Raw genomic sequence first — 15327 nt, 5'->3', positions numbered from 1 at the left:
AGAGAGAGAGAGAGAGAGAGGAAATGTCACAGGGGTGAAGGAGAGTACACAAGCGACTAGGAAATAAATCTAACGCTAAAGATTTTGTGTAAGAAACTAAAATAACAAGGAATAACTAGAGACCAGAAATAAAGATAATAAACTAGAAACACTAAGGACTGAACTAAACAGAAGCAAGATTGATCTAATCAAAGAAAGGGACTAAGGAACTAACAGAATAAAACTAGAATCAATAAATGAAACAACTCAAAATAACAACAAAAGTATGTATTAATATGAAAACTATGACATTAAATTGGGGTGTTTTGAAACTGAAACGCAGTATATGTTTTATCTCGTCATTAAAGAGTGAAAATATCCATCTTTCAAACATAAAACTTCCTGATTGGCAAATTAAAAAATGTTTTTGTTTTACAATCTACCTAGCCAACCTAGACCCAGGGCCTGATGTATCATCTTTGTTTTTTACTGAGCCTTTTTTATATAAATGGATTGACTGTGTTTTTATTGTTTTTATGGTGGGATCTTTATTGGCCATTTTATTGCAACACAGCCTGGAAGCCTTGATTTCCACTCGGTACCATAAAAACTGATGGTGTGAATTGTGACCAATAAACCTTTTTAAACTGTGAAGTTTTCAAGTTAACATACATTACCGTCCTCAGGACTTTAACTCATTTGTGTTTTAATGTCAGTGTAAAGTATGCAAAATTGCAGATAATGTGCTTTAGATTTAGATTTTTTTAACCTGTCTCTTGCCAAGCAAACAGCTTGAGCGCTGAAGCAGAAGCACTTAGCTCAAGAAGGAAAAAAAGGTGCAGCAGGGGCACATTGATTTTTATTTTCTTGTGTTAAAAAGCTTTTATTGACATGGCATTTTCTCACTGGAAAGGTTAGAGGAGAAGAGAGAAACATAGAGAGATGCATGACTGGTGCTGCCTGGGAATTCACCTCATATTAGTCCAATTTAGTGCTGATGTCATTCTTTCACAATGAAAACGATGTCCGGGATGCTGTGGTGGCGCAGGGGCAAAGCACAACCCACGTATTGAGACCTTAGTCCGCGTAGCGGTGGTCGCAGGTTTGATTCCCGGCCTGGCAACATTTGCCGCATGTCTTCCCCCTCTCTGATTACCCTGTTTCCTGTCGAACTATTTTCAAATAAAGGCCACTAGAGCTAACAAAACCTAAAAAAAGAAAGAAAAAAAAAGAAAGAAGCTGTTTTTTTCTGCAGCCTTCAGCTTAAAGCCCAGGCTGAAAGATGAGAATCCACACATCAGGCCAGGATCAAGACTGCACGTGAATTCACTCATTGGTTGATGGGGGAAAAAAGGAAGAGCAGAATAAGAACAATGAAGCTCCGTGGTTCAGACAGACACATGGATTAGAGCAGTCTGAAGCTCTTCATCACCTCTAAAGTATTGCTCATAATGATAATCCTGTCATGAAAGATCATAATTTCTCCATAAAAAGTCATAAAGCTTCGCAGCGGCTTCGTCTCAGGAGAGCCAGACGACGCCTAGTTGCTGACACAGCTCTAAATCACCTCATTGTCAGCCCTCCTCTTCCACATCCTTCTCCGCCCTCCCTGTATTGAAAAGATAAATATACTCACTCTATTTCCCAATATTCATACTTTTTATTCTGTCCTTTTACCTATTTATCATAATTGTGGCTGAAGTATTTTTAACATTTGCATTAAAAAAAGATCCTGGTTTACCTTCATGTGATCATCAAATGCTTTCTGCATAACCTTAAATTAATGTCTTACTTAAATCATGAATAAGCATCATAGGGGCCAAGTAATTTAATTGCAGTTTTGGCAGTCGAAATGTCCAACGGTATGTATCTGAATCTTTAATGTCTTTACTAAATTAAATGACAGTCCATGACATCAATTTATTTACAAATGGATTTCACTCTCATATGCCGATTTAATAGCAGGTTGAGTCGAATAGACCCGGGTCACCTTCATCGATGTATAACCTAAAGGGAAGACAGGGATCAATAAAAAGAAAACATATGTCAGTCAAGTCAATAGACGTTTCAGCCTGGACCAAAGCAGGACTCTGACTCTGAGTAGACCACGGAATAGATTAAATTAATTTATTTTATCCTATGATAGTACATATAAAATAGAGGGTTTGTACAAAACAATATGAATATTTAGGCATGGAGTAGTTTCTTAGGCAATTAGATTCATAGCTTAGTTTTATTTAAATGTATTTAAATGTTTTATTTAAACTTAGGAAGACATGCGTCAAAATAATGATGGAATTAATCTTTCTAAAACAATACAGCTGTCAACTAAAGTCCAACTGTTGAATCTGTTCAAACTGTGTTCACTTTCCTCTGGCATGTATAGGTTGAACAACAGCAGAGGTGATGATTAATTTTATCATCACATTGACAATGTGATGTAAAGAATAAAACTAATTCTTCATACAATGCCGTGCAGGTCTATTGAACCTCGCCTGTGCGTTAAGATCTTGCGCTAAATCCCTAAAATTAACAGGTCGTCTCATTATTTCTATTGGATTTCTGTACTGGATTTCTGCTGCGATGCAGAGCTCCAGAAACATCCTGGAGCACCATGTCCAAAACGACACCATCAACACATCCAACAGGGTTCGTGATTAATCTTCACCACTGAGAAAACACTCTGGCCTCAGGGAAAGGTTTCGCTCTTATTATTACACCAAAACTCCGACACACATTTTATCCTGCAGCCACTTGCACAGCTGTGTTGTGTTCCTCATTACGCCCTCTGACAGCAGAGTTGGAAATGATAGATGTCTGCTGTCCACTGATCATGACAGGTGCTTCAAACTGTGCAGCAAGACAGATTAAGGTGGAACAAAGCAAAGCACCTGTTTGGTCCAATGAATAATTGAAACGGCCTTCAAGTGAGAGTAATCTCTAATGCAGATATTTTCTATAAATGCCTTGCAGTGTTGTGAAAAAGTATTTGCCCCTTACATGTTTATACTGTAATGGAGTAAATGAGGCCTGCAGGTTTTTATTTGTTCTGGCTTCTTGAACTCCTGGATGAGATATTGAAGTGCTCTTGGAGTAATTTAGATCGACTAGCAACTCCTGAGGTTCTGTGGATCCCAGGTATTTGTGCGTGTTAGGAACCAAAGATGACGAAAAATACTTGACAACCTCTCAAAAAATACTTATAACTGCCTATTTTAATAGTTCAAACACCAATTTTATTAACATGCATTCATTCATAGAGTGAAAACTGTCTCAGCATTACCACAAAAGCTAAAGTCTGTTCCTTATTCTTGGCCAATCAACAATGTCAAAATAAATGGCCCTCATGGATACCAGCCAGTCTCGTAGCATTGCACCAAACTATTTCAGCTTCTCAAGCTGCATTTTCTTTTGAATATTTTGAAGAAATCTGCAAGCTGACTGTAAAGTGACTGAAATCTGCTTTATCTTGACCAAATACAGTGATAAAACCTGACTTTCAACATCTTTGCTGAAATGATCATGCAACGCCAACCTGTAATGTTTTATGGGCGGTTTGGAAGGAGGAGTTGAGTTCTCCAAATATAAGTATGCTTTCCTGGGGATATTTATGGATATTCATAAATGAAAAGCTAATTCATTAACTCACTGTCTGCTAGCTTGAACCTTCAATGTCCTCTAAAGCAGTTATGACTAATGAGATTTCTGGCACTCTAGGCAGCTGAACAGCATCTTTCCCTGAGCTAGTGCTGCTATCGATGCTGTTAGCTTTCAAGTTAATGTAGGTTTTTGCCACCAACAAAATATGCTAATCAGTGATGTGCTATTCACTGTCAACAAAAGTATGTATTTTAGCCGTGGGCTCTTCATATTTAGAAATTACAGCAGCACTAAACAAAAAAGCACCAAATTAAGTTTTTATTTAATCTAGAAGCTTCCATGCTCTTTTATACACTGCTTACTTTGTCCTGAGTCCACCAAGCTGCTGTAGGATAGAGATAAGGCTCCACCTGCCAGCCACACTCATCATTCGGTTTATGAGTGTGGCTCAAAAACCGAGATACACTCGGTTTATGAGCTGGATTTGTTTAATTCAGCCCAGATAAGAGGTCCTCAAGGTCCAAACCTCAACATCAAACATGCAACAGTACATCAAGTTGGATCAAACAAAGGAAAATATACGTTTGAGAGATTCAGAGTTGTTTTATGGTCAGCAGCAACTACTACCCCTAGTAGTATGACATTTGTGGTTGAAGAAGTTTATCATTTTCTTTCACACTGATTTCTATCGAACCCCAGCATCTGTTTGGGTACCCTGCTATCCTCACAGGAGCTGAACAAAAACTCTACTTCATCAATGTTACATATATACAAGTCTTAAGCATGCTCTACTTATATTTTTAGAACTGAATGAACAGCAAAATGAGATGAAAACACCATTTGCAGCTGTTTTTTCCAAAGCAATACAATAGGTGTGATAAGACCACCAACAGGCTGATTTGATTATATTTGATCTCACACAAAATATAAAAAGACTCCTCATATACAACACTAGATTGCACAGTGGGATTGTTTAACATAAACTAATCCAAAATGCAGAAACAGAAAACAAAGCAAACATAACAAAGCAACATCTTGTGAAACCACATTTTGTAGCAATAATCTGTAATAAACATCCCATCCTGTGTATGACTGTATGGACATTGTTGTGGGGGAGTTTGCACACTTGTTTTTGCACAATTTCTATCATTTAAGCTAAGTAGATTTCTGGACTTATTGCTGATCACTTCAACAAATTGATTCTTTTACTTTTCATTTAAAGAGGCAGTGTTATGTTAAATTTACTTTTTTTGAGTTTTACATCATGTTATAATATTATTCCCTCATCAAGACCATACCTGTAGTGTTTCCTTAATTGTTTCATGCATTTTTGAGAAATTCTTTAATTTCCATGGCTACCATTTAGCTGTACAAAACACCTGGGTGGACCTAGCCCCGCCTTAAAGACACAGCTCCACCTCAGAGCTTCAGTTTTCAAGCTTCTGAGCTTTCGTTTCATACAGCATCCCTCCTCCTTAACTCCCACATTCATTCCTGTCAGATTCACCAGCAGCAATTATCAAACACCTGGTGGAACTGCACACCTGCTGAGCTCATTATACGAGCTTCTTCTCAGTGCAACGTTGGTGAAAACATTGATAAAGGGTCAATAGAGGAGTGATGTTGTGATGACTTCCTTAAGGGGGAGTTTCCGAAAGAGAAGAAGTTTTTAAAGAGACACAGCCCCAATTTCAAGGTGTTAAATTACTAAGTAAATTTTATTTTAAGTCATACATGATATGCATATAAAGCACTTTTATAACAACTTAACATTGCTACTTGATTATGCTGTAAAATGGCACTAGTGCCTGGAAAACACACAACACTGCCCCTTTAATTGCTGTTCTAAAGATTGTGGCATTACCCAATTTAGCTGTCTGAGGCATGCTTTTATTTTAACTGTTAAATACTTTAGTTTACAGAGAAGGTCATGCTCATCCAAGTAAGGTGGAAATTGGTGGCTGTCTTTAACTGTTTGCAGCCACAAATAATCTTCTTCATTATAGTATAAGTGAGCTTAAACTGTTTGCCAGTAGCTGTAAAAGCCATCCTAGACTGATGTGCAGCTATAAAAACACAATAACTTCTCTGAAGCTCTCAGGCATGCTGATGATCTGGTGATCAATGCATATGACTAACGGCACACCGGTGCTTCTTACCTTCTTTATTTCCACAATGAAAGCAGAAGCACTGAGGCATGCTATATCCAATGCAAACTGACTTGTAGCCCGGGTTTTAGAAAAACAAAAACAAAAAGTTATGTCACTACCATGATATTCTTTTGAGTTTGCATTTACGCTATTTCCTTTGCTGCATGTAAACATCTAATGACATTAGTACCTATCTATCTTGGGCAAACACTAGACCAAAAATCCTAATTAAATGAACATTTCTTGTAAGCAGACTTGCCATCTTTAAGACTCAAATAGAGACATTTGTTTCCAGTACTTACAGTCAGCTGGCAGAAAACATCTGAAATCTTGTTTCTCTCTGTTTCTAAGTCTTTCTGAGAAGATTACAGGAAGTGCAATAGGAAGTGAAGTTGCTCTGTATAACATACCCGCTCAGTCGCCTTCAACGGCACAATCTATGAACGAAATCATTAGAGCTCCTTGAAAACTGCGGGAGAAACACTGATGGGTGCAGACGTGATGTGAACACAGGCGATTGCGTGTCTGAACAAGGAAGGAGTTCCTACGAGCCACATGTCAGTGTGGCTCGTGTGAACCAATGTGTGAGACCTGATTGTACGACCATGGCAAGAGCTGCTGTGACTAAACTTCTCCTTCTGGTTTTCCTCGCCTTCATCATCTGCCTGCCAGAGTTATTCAGGATATACTCAGGTGGGTCAATCAGAACAACTTGAACTGAACACTTTTCACTCTGTCCACATGCCTCTGTGTACTGGGTCAAGTCAGATCCACTTCTTCATCTGCTCAAAGCTAACATCAAAATTTTTTTGTGTTCCTTGGCGTTGTGTGTAGTCTCTCTCTAAAGCTGTCGTTCTCAAACCGTGGTCCAGGCGCTACTGGTGATACTTGGGTCATCTTTAGTTGCAGTTATAACAAATGTTTGTATCAAAAGTTTACAAGTCAAATACAGAGCTAATTAGCATCCACAAGAGGAGGCGTTCAAGAACACTGAACTCTACTATAAACTGACTCTGCTCAAAACAGAAATCCTTCTCAAGTGCAGATTGATGTGTTTGAAGAACTTCCATCACAAACTAAAACAAGTAGCATTCAACCAGGAACAAGTGCCAATGACTTCTTATTTAACTTTAAAGTCAGAACATGGATATGGAAACATCACCAAACCAAGATCAACTGTGTTCTAGATGCAGATGAGCGACTACTATTAGCAACACAATATACTGCAACTTCTTCTTTGTATTTCATACATTCAGACACCAACACTCAGGAAGTTAAGTGGCTACAATGCATATGAATGAATTAATGAGCAGTGCAAATACACAATTTTAAACACATGGCAGTCATTTTGAACTATGAGGACAAGGCGTGAGAATCCCTCAACTTGTCCTGCGTTGTTCCCGTTTGATTTTAGAGTTTAAAACGTGGGAATTACAAAATCTAAGTGAAAATGGGAAGCAATATTGCAACACATATTTTTAAAAAAAGCCATGGTGTCAGAGGATTTTACTTCACTTTGTCTCAACAACCTAAAAAAGTCCAAGTACATTTTAAAAAAAAGTTTTTGTCTTTCATTTTGGTTGCATCTTAATGATAAGGGTTTCAAACTTAGTCACAACTGCCGCTGCTGGTGCTCGATGTGACTAAAGTTGTTTTCATAATAAATGCTTGTATCAGCCATTTCTAGGTAGAATGCAGAGTTAACCAACATTTAAAGACTGTTGCAGCACATCCATCTGTGGTTTGGTCAGATGCCACTCAAAAGAAAACAGGAGCAGGGCGTCAGCAGCAAACTAAGTACTAGATGGTGTCCTTCTCGCCTGTGAGCGTGGAGAACATGCAGAACAGAACAATACACCGCTGTTAGATTGATGATATGTAGATGTTTTTTTGATAAGCAAAACAAAATCTCTGAACTGCTGTTAACTATGGCAATCAGAGACAAGTAGATGAGATAAAAACAGAGGAATTAACTTGTCACACTTTAGGAGGATTTATGTAATAAAGCAGCAAGTTAGCCTCTGCTACTGACATGCTTTCTGAAGCAAGAGCAGTTTCTGTTTGGATTTTCTTCACCAGACCACAGTTTGGGTTAAATCTTGTTCCAGACTTACTGATAATACTTTTATAAAACTGGGCTAGACATCTACTTTTGAAACTTAAACCACTTAATGTCTTACCACATGCACATGAATTAAAAAAAAAACTAATGCAGTAGCTGTCGGTTTTCTCAGATGTAGCAGGATTGGTATGTTTAATTAGGGTTTACTGCAACACAGCTTCCAGGGAAACTATTTACAAATTAATATTTACTAATTATTTGCTCATATTATTTACTCATAAGTTTTAGCACTCATAATCTGGTATGGTCTTGTCACAAGATTAAATTTCACGTTTTCTTTGAAAACCATGCTGCCTTTCTTTAATAACTGTTTTAATACTCTCTGTCTCAGATATTCCTGCATGTGTCGCCATGGTTTTGTTTGTTTGTCCTACAAGATGGCGAGATTTAATGCTATGTAAAGCAATGTAAAGCATAGGCCTGCCTAGCTCTTTAGTCAGACACTAAACAGTAATTTACCCTGAGGGTAGTTGGGTGTGTTACAGTCTTAATCAGATAAAAACCATCAGCCGTGCAAAGAATTAGTTTATTTGGATTTTGACGTTTGGGTTGTTGAGAAAAACCTTCAACTTTTTCATTTGAATTCTTGGGTACTTCCCTTTTACTTTGCTAGTTTACATAGAAATGTCCAGTAAAAATGTTATTAATTCATATCCTTCTTGTCTTTTTGACACAAATGCAACAGAATTAAAAAGCCCAGTTCCTGTTGTGCTACAGTTTTGAAATTCCCTTCATTATTGTTTGCTGAGGTTGTTTGTTGCAAAAGTTTGAGAACCACTGCTCAAGAGTCACAAATTAGATCCACCATGACTGGCAGCTGTGAGAGGATGTTGTTTTTTTTTTATTGTTGTGTGAAAGCACAGTTATTTATACAAGTGCCTTTTTTAACCTTTGTTCTCATGTTGCTTGCCTTCAGTGGTTTCTCTCCTTGTTCATCCTTCTCGCTCTTCCCTTGAGTGTCTCTCCCTGAAAGATACAAACTGACGGAAACAACTTCCATTTTAAGATCCTCCTCTGATGTCTGACTTGAGAGCATGTGATGTTTTCCTACTTTGTGCCGACTGCTGCTGCTGCTGGGAGATCGTCGTTTTAACTGTTCCCTTCTCTCCATCTGTTCAGTTTCAAAGGTGAATTTCCACTGCCTTCCCCACCGACCTTACGAACCGATGCATGAGGAACGGAAAGGGGGAAATGTGCAGCCAATAAAGGGTAAAGATAAAAGAAAGGCCATCTGTAATCCTACTTCAAGTCCAGAACTTGAACAGTTGGAGCAGATCTGCACACAAGAGGCAAAAAGAAACGCAGCAGGTTTACATTCTGAAACGCAAAAAGTCCAAGGAGATTCAAGGTCAGACTTGTTCATGTGTGAAACAGACAAGAACATGGAGGAACTTCACAGCAACCTCTCATCACCAGGTAACACATTTTAATTATCCTGCTGTGCAGTTTCAGTCTTAGGAACATCATATCTCACTACTAATCATCAATTAGTAGTGAGATATGTTTATAAAAATATGGAAATACTCATTTAATTTAAAAGTTGAATCACAAGAGAAAACTTTCTAATTCTTTTGCACTGAATCTTGTGCACTGTAAAACATTTGAGCCTCATCTAATAGTGTTTACTATCTTCTACTCTTTTAGTCAATTAAATTTTGCGAGTTTTTGATTTCAAACCTAAATGTGTGAGTTTGTGAATAATAAATTTACAGTAGCAAGTTGTGTTAACTTTTTAATCATTTTGGCAAACCTCCAAGAGTTGAATAAACTAGAGGTTTAGCTTAGCGGCACATTTTAGCATCCTGAGATGGAAGTGCATTACATTGATCTGACTCTTGTGTTTTATTAAAGAGCACAGACTTTTCTATTATTTTCACTCATATTATTAACTTAAAATAACTCTTTATTTTACTTTAGAATAATTAAAATTCTTGTCTTAAGCTGCACGAACAAAATTTCTGATCTGATAATGAATTTTATTAAAAATCACAATGATTTCTGCTCTAAAACATTTTAGTGTGAACAGGACATTGTGCTCAAGCTTTGCAAACTAATAGTTGCATTAAAATAAACATTTGCCTTAACTTGGTGAGGGCAGTTTTTTCTTGCATATCGTGAAATAATTATTTGGTTTATATTGCAGCATTAAGTTAAAACTCACATTTCAAGACTAATGAATTTAAAAAACAAAGTTTAGACAACTTATCTCTTGTTGTTAAATCAACTTCATGACCTTTAATTTCTGAGCTAAAACCAAAACAATTTTCTTGTTGACTTGAATTGCATTTTCAAGGCAGCTGGTAAACTTTCATTTTCAAGTTAAACCACCTTGAAATGTTTTGCAGTGTGCTGGCCTGGGCAGAAAACAATTAAAGTTTGAATCAAAATCTACCACTGCCTCTTAGGATGAGTTAATTTCAACAAAAGCTTCAGCCATCATTGGGATAAATTTACTAATTTGCCCAGATTTGTCAAATTATGAAATATGTGCTGAACCCCTTCAAATTAGGTATGAAGGGGCTTAAGGACAACAAAGTCAATGTTTTATTGCAGGCATCTTAAAGCCTCAGTCCTTTCTGCCTCATTATTCTGGGATGTATCAAATAGAAATTATTTTGATGATCCTAGCTACCGGTACTTAAAACAGGAGTCATTTAGTTTGATCCTTCTATAACAGTGCAACCTTATCTATTTTTATCTGTATATTTTTATCTGTACCGCACCATGCGGTCATGGTTAATTATCGCTTAATTTTAAAATTAAGAGATAATTTCCGCTCTCATCCACAGTTCTGGTGGTACTTCTGGAGGTGTCAGTGGTCTTCCAAGTGAACGACACCGAGGCCGTGAATCATACTTTGTTTGGCTACAGCGGTCAGAGGTCCCTGTACCTCCAACCACCTGAAGAGGAGGACAAAGCAAACCAGGAACAGGCTTTCTACTGCTGTCTTCCTCTCATTCAATCATCCAACTCGGCCAATCAAAGCCGCTGCCTCCTTTGGCTCACCAATCAAACTGTTTTGACAGGAACAGAAACAGAAAGGCTGTCATGGAAACAGGCAGATAGAGGTAGGTGTAAGGATAAAGGGAGGTTTGTTTTTTTCTCAGTTCTCCATGTGGACTCAGTGCACCTGAGGAGAGACAAAGAAACAAATCTATCTGTTTTCATTTCACTTCAAACTGTCCTTATTCTCAGTCCTCTCTGGACTCATTTTTTTAAATAGGACAAATTTCCTTCAATTCTCCTTGTGTTGACTTGAATCTCTGCTGTGTCTTTCCCCTCCCTTTGCACTGCTTGATCTTTCCAAGACCACACTACATCCTAATCCTCTAGATCTCTGATATTGATTTTGGCTATACTTCCTTGTGTTCCGCTCTTAAGTGCTCCCTATACTTAGAGCCTGAACCATGTCATATTTTCCAGTGTGGAAGAGGAAAATTGGATGTCACTTAACCTAGTGTTTTTTCCTTCTCCTTCCATCAAGCTTTTCCAGAACCCCAACACGTTTCATTTTCATTTCTGTTATCTATAGATTCTTTTCACTCCATGCATGTGTATTAAGTATGTTCTGTAAACGAACCAATCATCTAAAAGTCCCTGTTTGCCCTCCAGGATGGTGCAGCTACAGGTGGATCTTTCTGGTTCTGCTGTGTGTGGTGTTCCTGATTGTTGTCACAACTGTGTTTGGAAAAATCTATCTGGGGACACGCTTAAACAGTAAGAGAGAAAAACACACTTTAGCACGTGAATCGACCTTACATTTTGATGAAAGCAGATAAAATAAGCCATGTTCTTCCACAGATAAAACTATTGTGCATCACATTGAGTACCAGCCTCCCAATCGGCAGTTAAAAGGTAAACCTACCTGCCTAGGTATCTAGCTAGCTAGGTAAGCTAGACTGCTACCTAAGTAGCTAGGTCCCTAGCTACCAAGGTAGCTAGCTACTGCATTTAGGCACCACAAAAATTCTGTGTCTTTTAGTTTTTCTCAGTTGCTTTGGTGCATTTTTCAGGAAACAGCGGCCATTCTAGCCTAGCTAGCTAGACTATCTCCCTGCTGCTCCCAGCTAGCTAGTCTAGCTAGTATCCGAGACTAGCTAGCTAGACTAGCTAGCCAGCTAGACTACCTAGTCTAGCTAGTATCCGAGACTAGCTAGCTAGACTAGCTAGCCAGCTAGCAAGTCCAGAATATGTTTTTGATTATCTCTAAGTAATTAAAACAAATACTTATACATCTAGCAACCTTGTATGGTATAAAGCAGCTTGTGGCTTTGTTTTTCAAACAAGTTGTTCTGTAAAAAGCAAATTTTCCAAAGTAATATTAATATGTTTTGATGTTGCTTAGTTTTATAGAGGACAGAATATGTTTACACCAAAGTGTTTTTCTAACAAATATATTATCCAACAGAAACAGCGTACCATTTAAATCGACGTCAGTCTTGGCCTGGTAGGTTCTAACAAAAATGTAGTATCTATTACAATTCCTCTCAATTGCTTTGGTGCATTTTCAGACAAGAATTAAAATTCTCAAAACTACTTGTTCAATCTTCAGCCTGTATTTTATTGCATCTATTGAGCTATTCTAACAAACATATTACCCAACAGAAACAACGTACCGTTTGAATCGGCTCAGGTCTTGGACTGGTAAGTTCTAACAGAAATGCAGCTTATATTAAAAGTAATTTACAAGGTTGTGTAATCATTTGATGCCTGGTTGTCTTTTTATGTCAGGACTTTCGCCCATAATAGAAATTGAAAGCAGAGGTAAGGAAACACTAATGTTGGATCTTCCTAGAGATGCTCATACTTTAAAATTAATCATAAGACAGCGGTCTCTCAAAACAACAAAAAAATGTGAATGGAGCATTGCTTAAAAACCTGTTTATATTGAAGTTGGAAGGTCTCACCATAGCTTTTATATCTGGTTAAAGTCAAGATTACAGGTGATTTTAATATTCTTTTCAGAAGGAAAAAATGTGTTTGTAAAAATAAAGAATACTTTGGACATTGCTTTTGCTGTTAAAAAGTCCTAATTTTAACAGTGACTTTAACAATGATTTTAACAGCATCTTAAATGATAGCTAATGTACAGTTATTGAACTCGTAATTTAAAAAACATGATTTCTTCTAGAGAACATCGAAACTTTGCTGAATGGAAATCCCCTTAGCTGCTATACAGGTAACCTCAATACCGTCATGGTTTTTTTTTCATGCATCATTTCAAATGCATGTTGAAATACTGCATTTCAACATGCATTATTTTATAGTTTGGTTTCATTGATAACCATAGAAAAAAAAGTACACTTTCAAAATCTTTTTGCAATGATAGCATGTGCTAAAGCTGCAAATCAATCACACTTTATTGTTTCTCTCAGGAAAGAATTAAAGTGGAAATGTGCTAAAAGTAAAATCCAATCTAACCATGTCAAGTATTGATTATAAGTTGTGTGATGGTAAAACTTTCAGAAAACCCTTCATCATCGCCGTCATCCTCCTACCTCCTCCCTCACAGAAGAACAACAGTGGTGACAGACGCGCAATAAAAGGAGCACAGAAATTGTCTTAAGGCAAGAAAACAAAGAGACTCCATCACCTCAAGGCCTGTTTTGTAGACATACAGCATGCAAAGATCACTGTTTGTTATTAAAACCTCCCCAGTGAAGTTTGATGGATTTTACAAGTCATTCTTTGGACATGTTAATGGATAAGAGACACTTGGAGTACAGATGTTGTTGCTTCAGATTCACCATCTGAAAGAGGACCAGCTTTCAGCTGATATACTGCTTCACCAAAAAGACTTCTTAAAGCCCTTCATCCCACTCAGGCTGTTTATGCCTGTTTGAAGCTATCTGCAAGTTTTTCAGAGGTAATCAAAGGACTCAAATGTCAAACAACAGAAAAGAACAAATCTTAAATCCCCTGCTAAATTAGAAACCATTCTGCTTTAGCATGATCCCTGTTCTTAGTTGATTCTGAGAAAATACAGAAATTCATTGTCCAGGTTAGCCTGAACTCTGATATATGAAAGATACATTCTCTACTCTTTTCCTTTCTGTCTCTTTTCAAGTTGTTTTAGTCAGTAAAAGTCCAGGATGAGCCACCGTACATTCATAAAACCAGTCAATGATGAAACGTATAGCTTCATTTGTTACCATTTCTCCATCACCAAAAGCTAAAATGGACAAATTTTGTGTAAGAATTAAAATTAAACTGCTAGTTTAGCTTCCACAATATTTATCTATTTTTGCTCGTCATAGTAGCAGTTTCTCATTTCTTATCCTTGTGGACGTGCATTAATTTCTTCTGTACAATTCTCTGCTGTTTTATAACATTACTTGCTTTTGTAATGTCTATACTTTTGAAAGCTGAATAACAATTCCACGAAAAACGTAACAGTCTTCATTTCATTTCTTGAGTCAGTAGAGACAAAAATGTCGAAGAAGTAGTCAAAATGCATTTGTTTCTTGCATTTCTTTACCACATCCTGAAAATGTCTCCAAAACTGAACAGTTTCTCTCAGGTGAACCTCAGCTATCGCTCTTGATATTGTTTAAAGTAGTGCACAGATTTGTACTTATTGTTTTGAGAAATGCAATAACTTGTGCAAATGTTAATAATGTTACAGAAATAGCAACTGATCTATTTTTCATCCATTAAAGCATTTTTCATCAATAAATAGTTCACTTATTTTTTTATGAGCAGTAGCAGCACTTTTACCACATGAATGAGTCAGTTACCTGCAGCAACATATATATATATATATATATATATATATATATATATATATATATATATATATATATAAAATAAGTCACGTGGAAAGTGTAGATAACAAATAGTAGAAATTTGCTACAGATGCTTATAGCTGTAATCTTGGCTGTACTATAGCCTGACTGTAGCAGCAGCAGCAGTGAGCAGACAAACCTTAGTAAACCAGATGCTGAACAATCCGTATTTGAATATGCAACTAGCCAATTCCCCAGCAGACATTTTGAGTCAAATCAGAAAACATTTAACAAGGACTGCATACCAGTTCTGCATCTGTGAATATACACTATGTGCAAAGTAAGTGGACATTTGAGTCATCCAAACTTAAATCTCACAAGCCACTCTTTGTTTCAAACACAATTTTGCATAATTCTCATCTAGGTCTAGGTTATTAAAACCTTTTGACCCTCACCCCCGGAAAATACAATGGAAAAATGTTCAGTTAAGGTTAAGGGGTTAAAAATGACCTGGTGGGAACTCAATTTTTCCTTTACCCAATTATATCCTCATTTTGTTCCTCCCATCATCAGCATCATCCACATTTATGTACTAAAAAATGCATCAGCTTATTTATCTTTATCGATAAGTATTCCAACAATATGTAATATATTTGAAAATTAATCATTAAAAATTCTAAAATCTCACATATAATTTTAATCAATAATGCATTATTCTCTGAGGATTTTTTTTATCACACTATATTGTGTT

At 37.0% G+C, this 15327-nt stretch overlaps 2 protein-coding genes across 4 annotated transcripts in view; one reads left to right on the top strand and one right to left on the bottom strand.

The window, feature by feature from the left end:
• The window catches only part of klhl5 (kelch-like family member 5), a 52342-nt gene extending 46112 nt beyond the window's left edge, over positions 1-6230 (bottom strand). Inside the window, exon 1 of the mRNA XM_028018380.1 lies at positions 6140-6230. The gene's annotated coding sequence lies outside the window, so the exon portion shown is untranslated. The remainder of the gene's footprint in view (positions 1-6139) is intronic.
• A 59-nt stretch (positions 6231-6289) lies between these two features.
• Positions 6290-14527, top strand: LOC114145049 (uncharacterized). 3 transcript variants are annotated; one of them, XM_028018385.1, is made up of 10 exons: positions 6290-6422; positions 8971-9267; positions 10641-10919; positions 11464-11568; positions 11653-11706; positions 12260-12298; positions 12457-12495; positions 12583-12615; positions 12983-13030; positions 13364-14527. In XM_028018385.1, the coding sequence occupies exons 1-10, from the start codon at positions 6335-6337 to the stop codon at positions 13378-13380; spliced, it is 999 nt and encodes a 332-aa protein (XP_027874186.1). In that variant the 5' UTR covers positions 6290-6334; the 3' UTR covers positions 13381-14527. The 3 variants fall into 3 exon arrangements, with proteins under 3 accessions (XP_027874186.1, XP_027874185.1, XP_027874187.1); XM_028018384.1 differs by having other exon boundaries at positions 13318-14527; XM_028018386.1 differs by lacking the exon at positions 13364-14527 and adding an exon at positions 13227-13334.
• The last annotated feature ends 800 nt before the right edge of the window (positions 14528-15327 follow it).

This window comes from Xiphophorus couchianus, chromosome 5, assembly GCF_001444195.1.
Source record: "Xiphophorus couchianus chromosome 5, X_couchianus-1.0, whole genome shotgun sequence".
Taxonomy (NCBI): domain Eukaryota; kingdom Metazoa; phylum Chordata; class Actinopteri; order Cyprinodontiformes; family Poeciliidae; genus Xiphophorus; species Xiphophorus couchianus.
Note: the sequence above shows the minus strand (reverse complement) of the source record. Positions and strands in the feature narration are given on the sequence as shown.

What these genes read in the sequence shown, in the direction of transcription:
- LOC114145049 (XM_028018384.1), top strand. Translation starts at nt 6,335, where the DNA reads ATGGCAAGAGCTGCTGTGACTAAACTTCTCCTTCTGGTTTTCCTCGCC. An exon ending in GTTATTCAGGATATACTCAG is followed by an intron (nt 6,423 to 8,970) that starts GTGGGTCAATCA and finishes CCATCTGTTCAG; the next exon opens with TTTCAAAGGTGAATTTCCAC. An exon ending in TCGGCTCAGGTCTTGGACTG is followed by an intron (nt 12,496 to 12,582) that starts GTAAGTTCTAAC and finishes TTTTTATGTCAG; the next exon opens with GACTTTCGCCCATAATAGAA.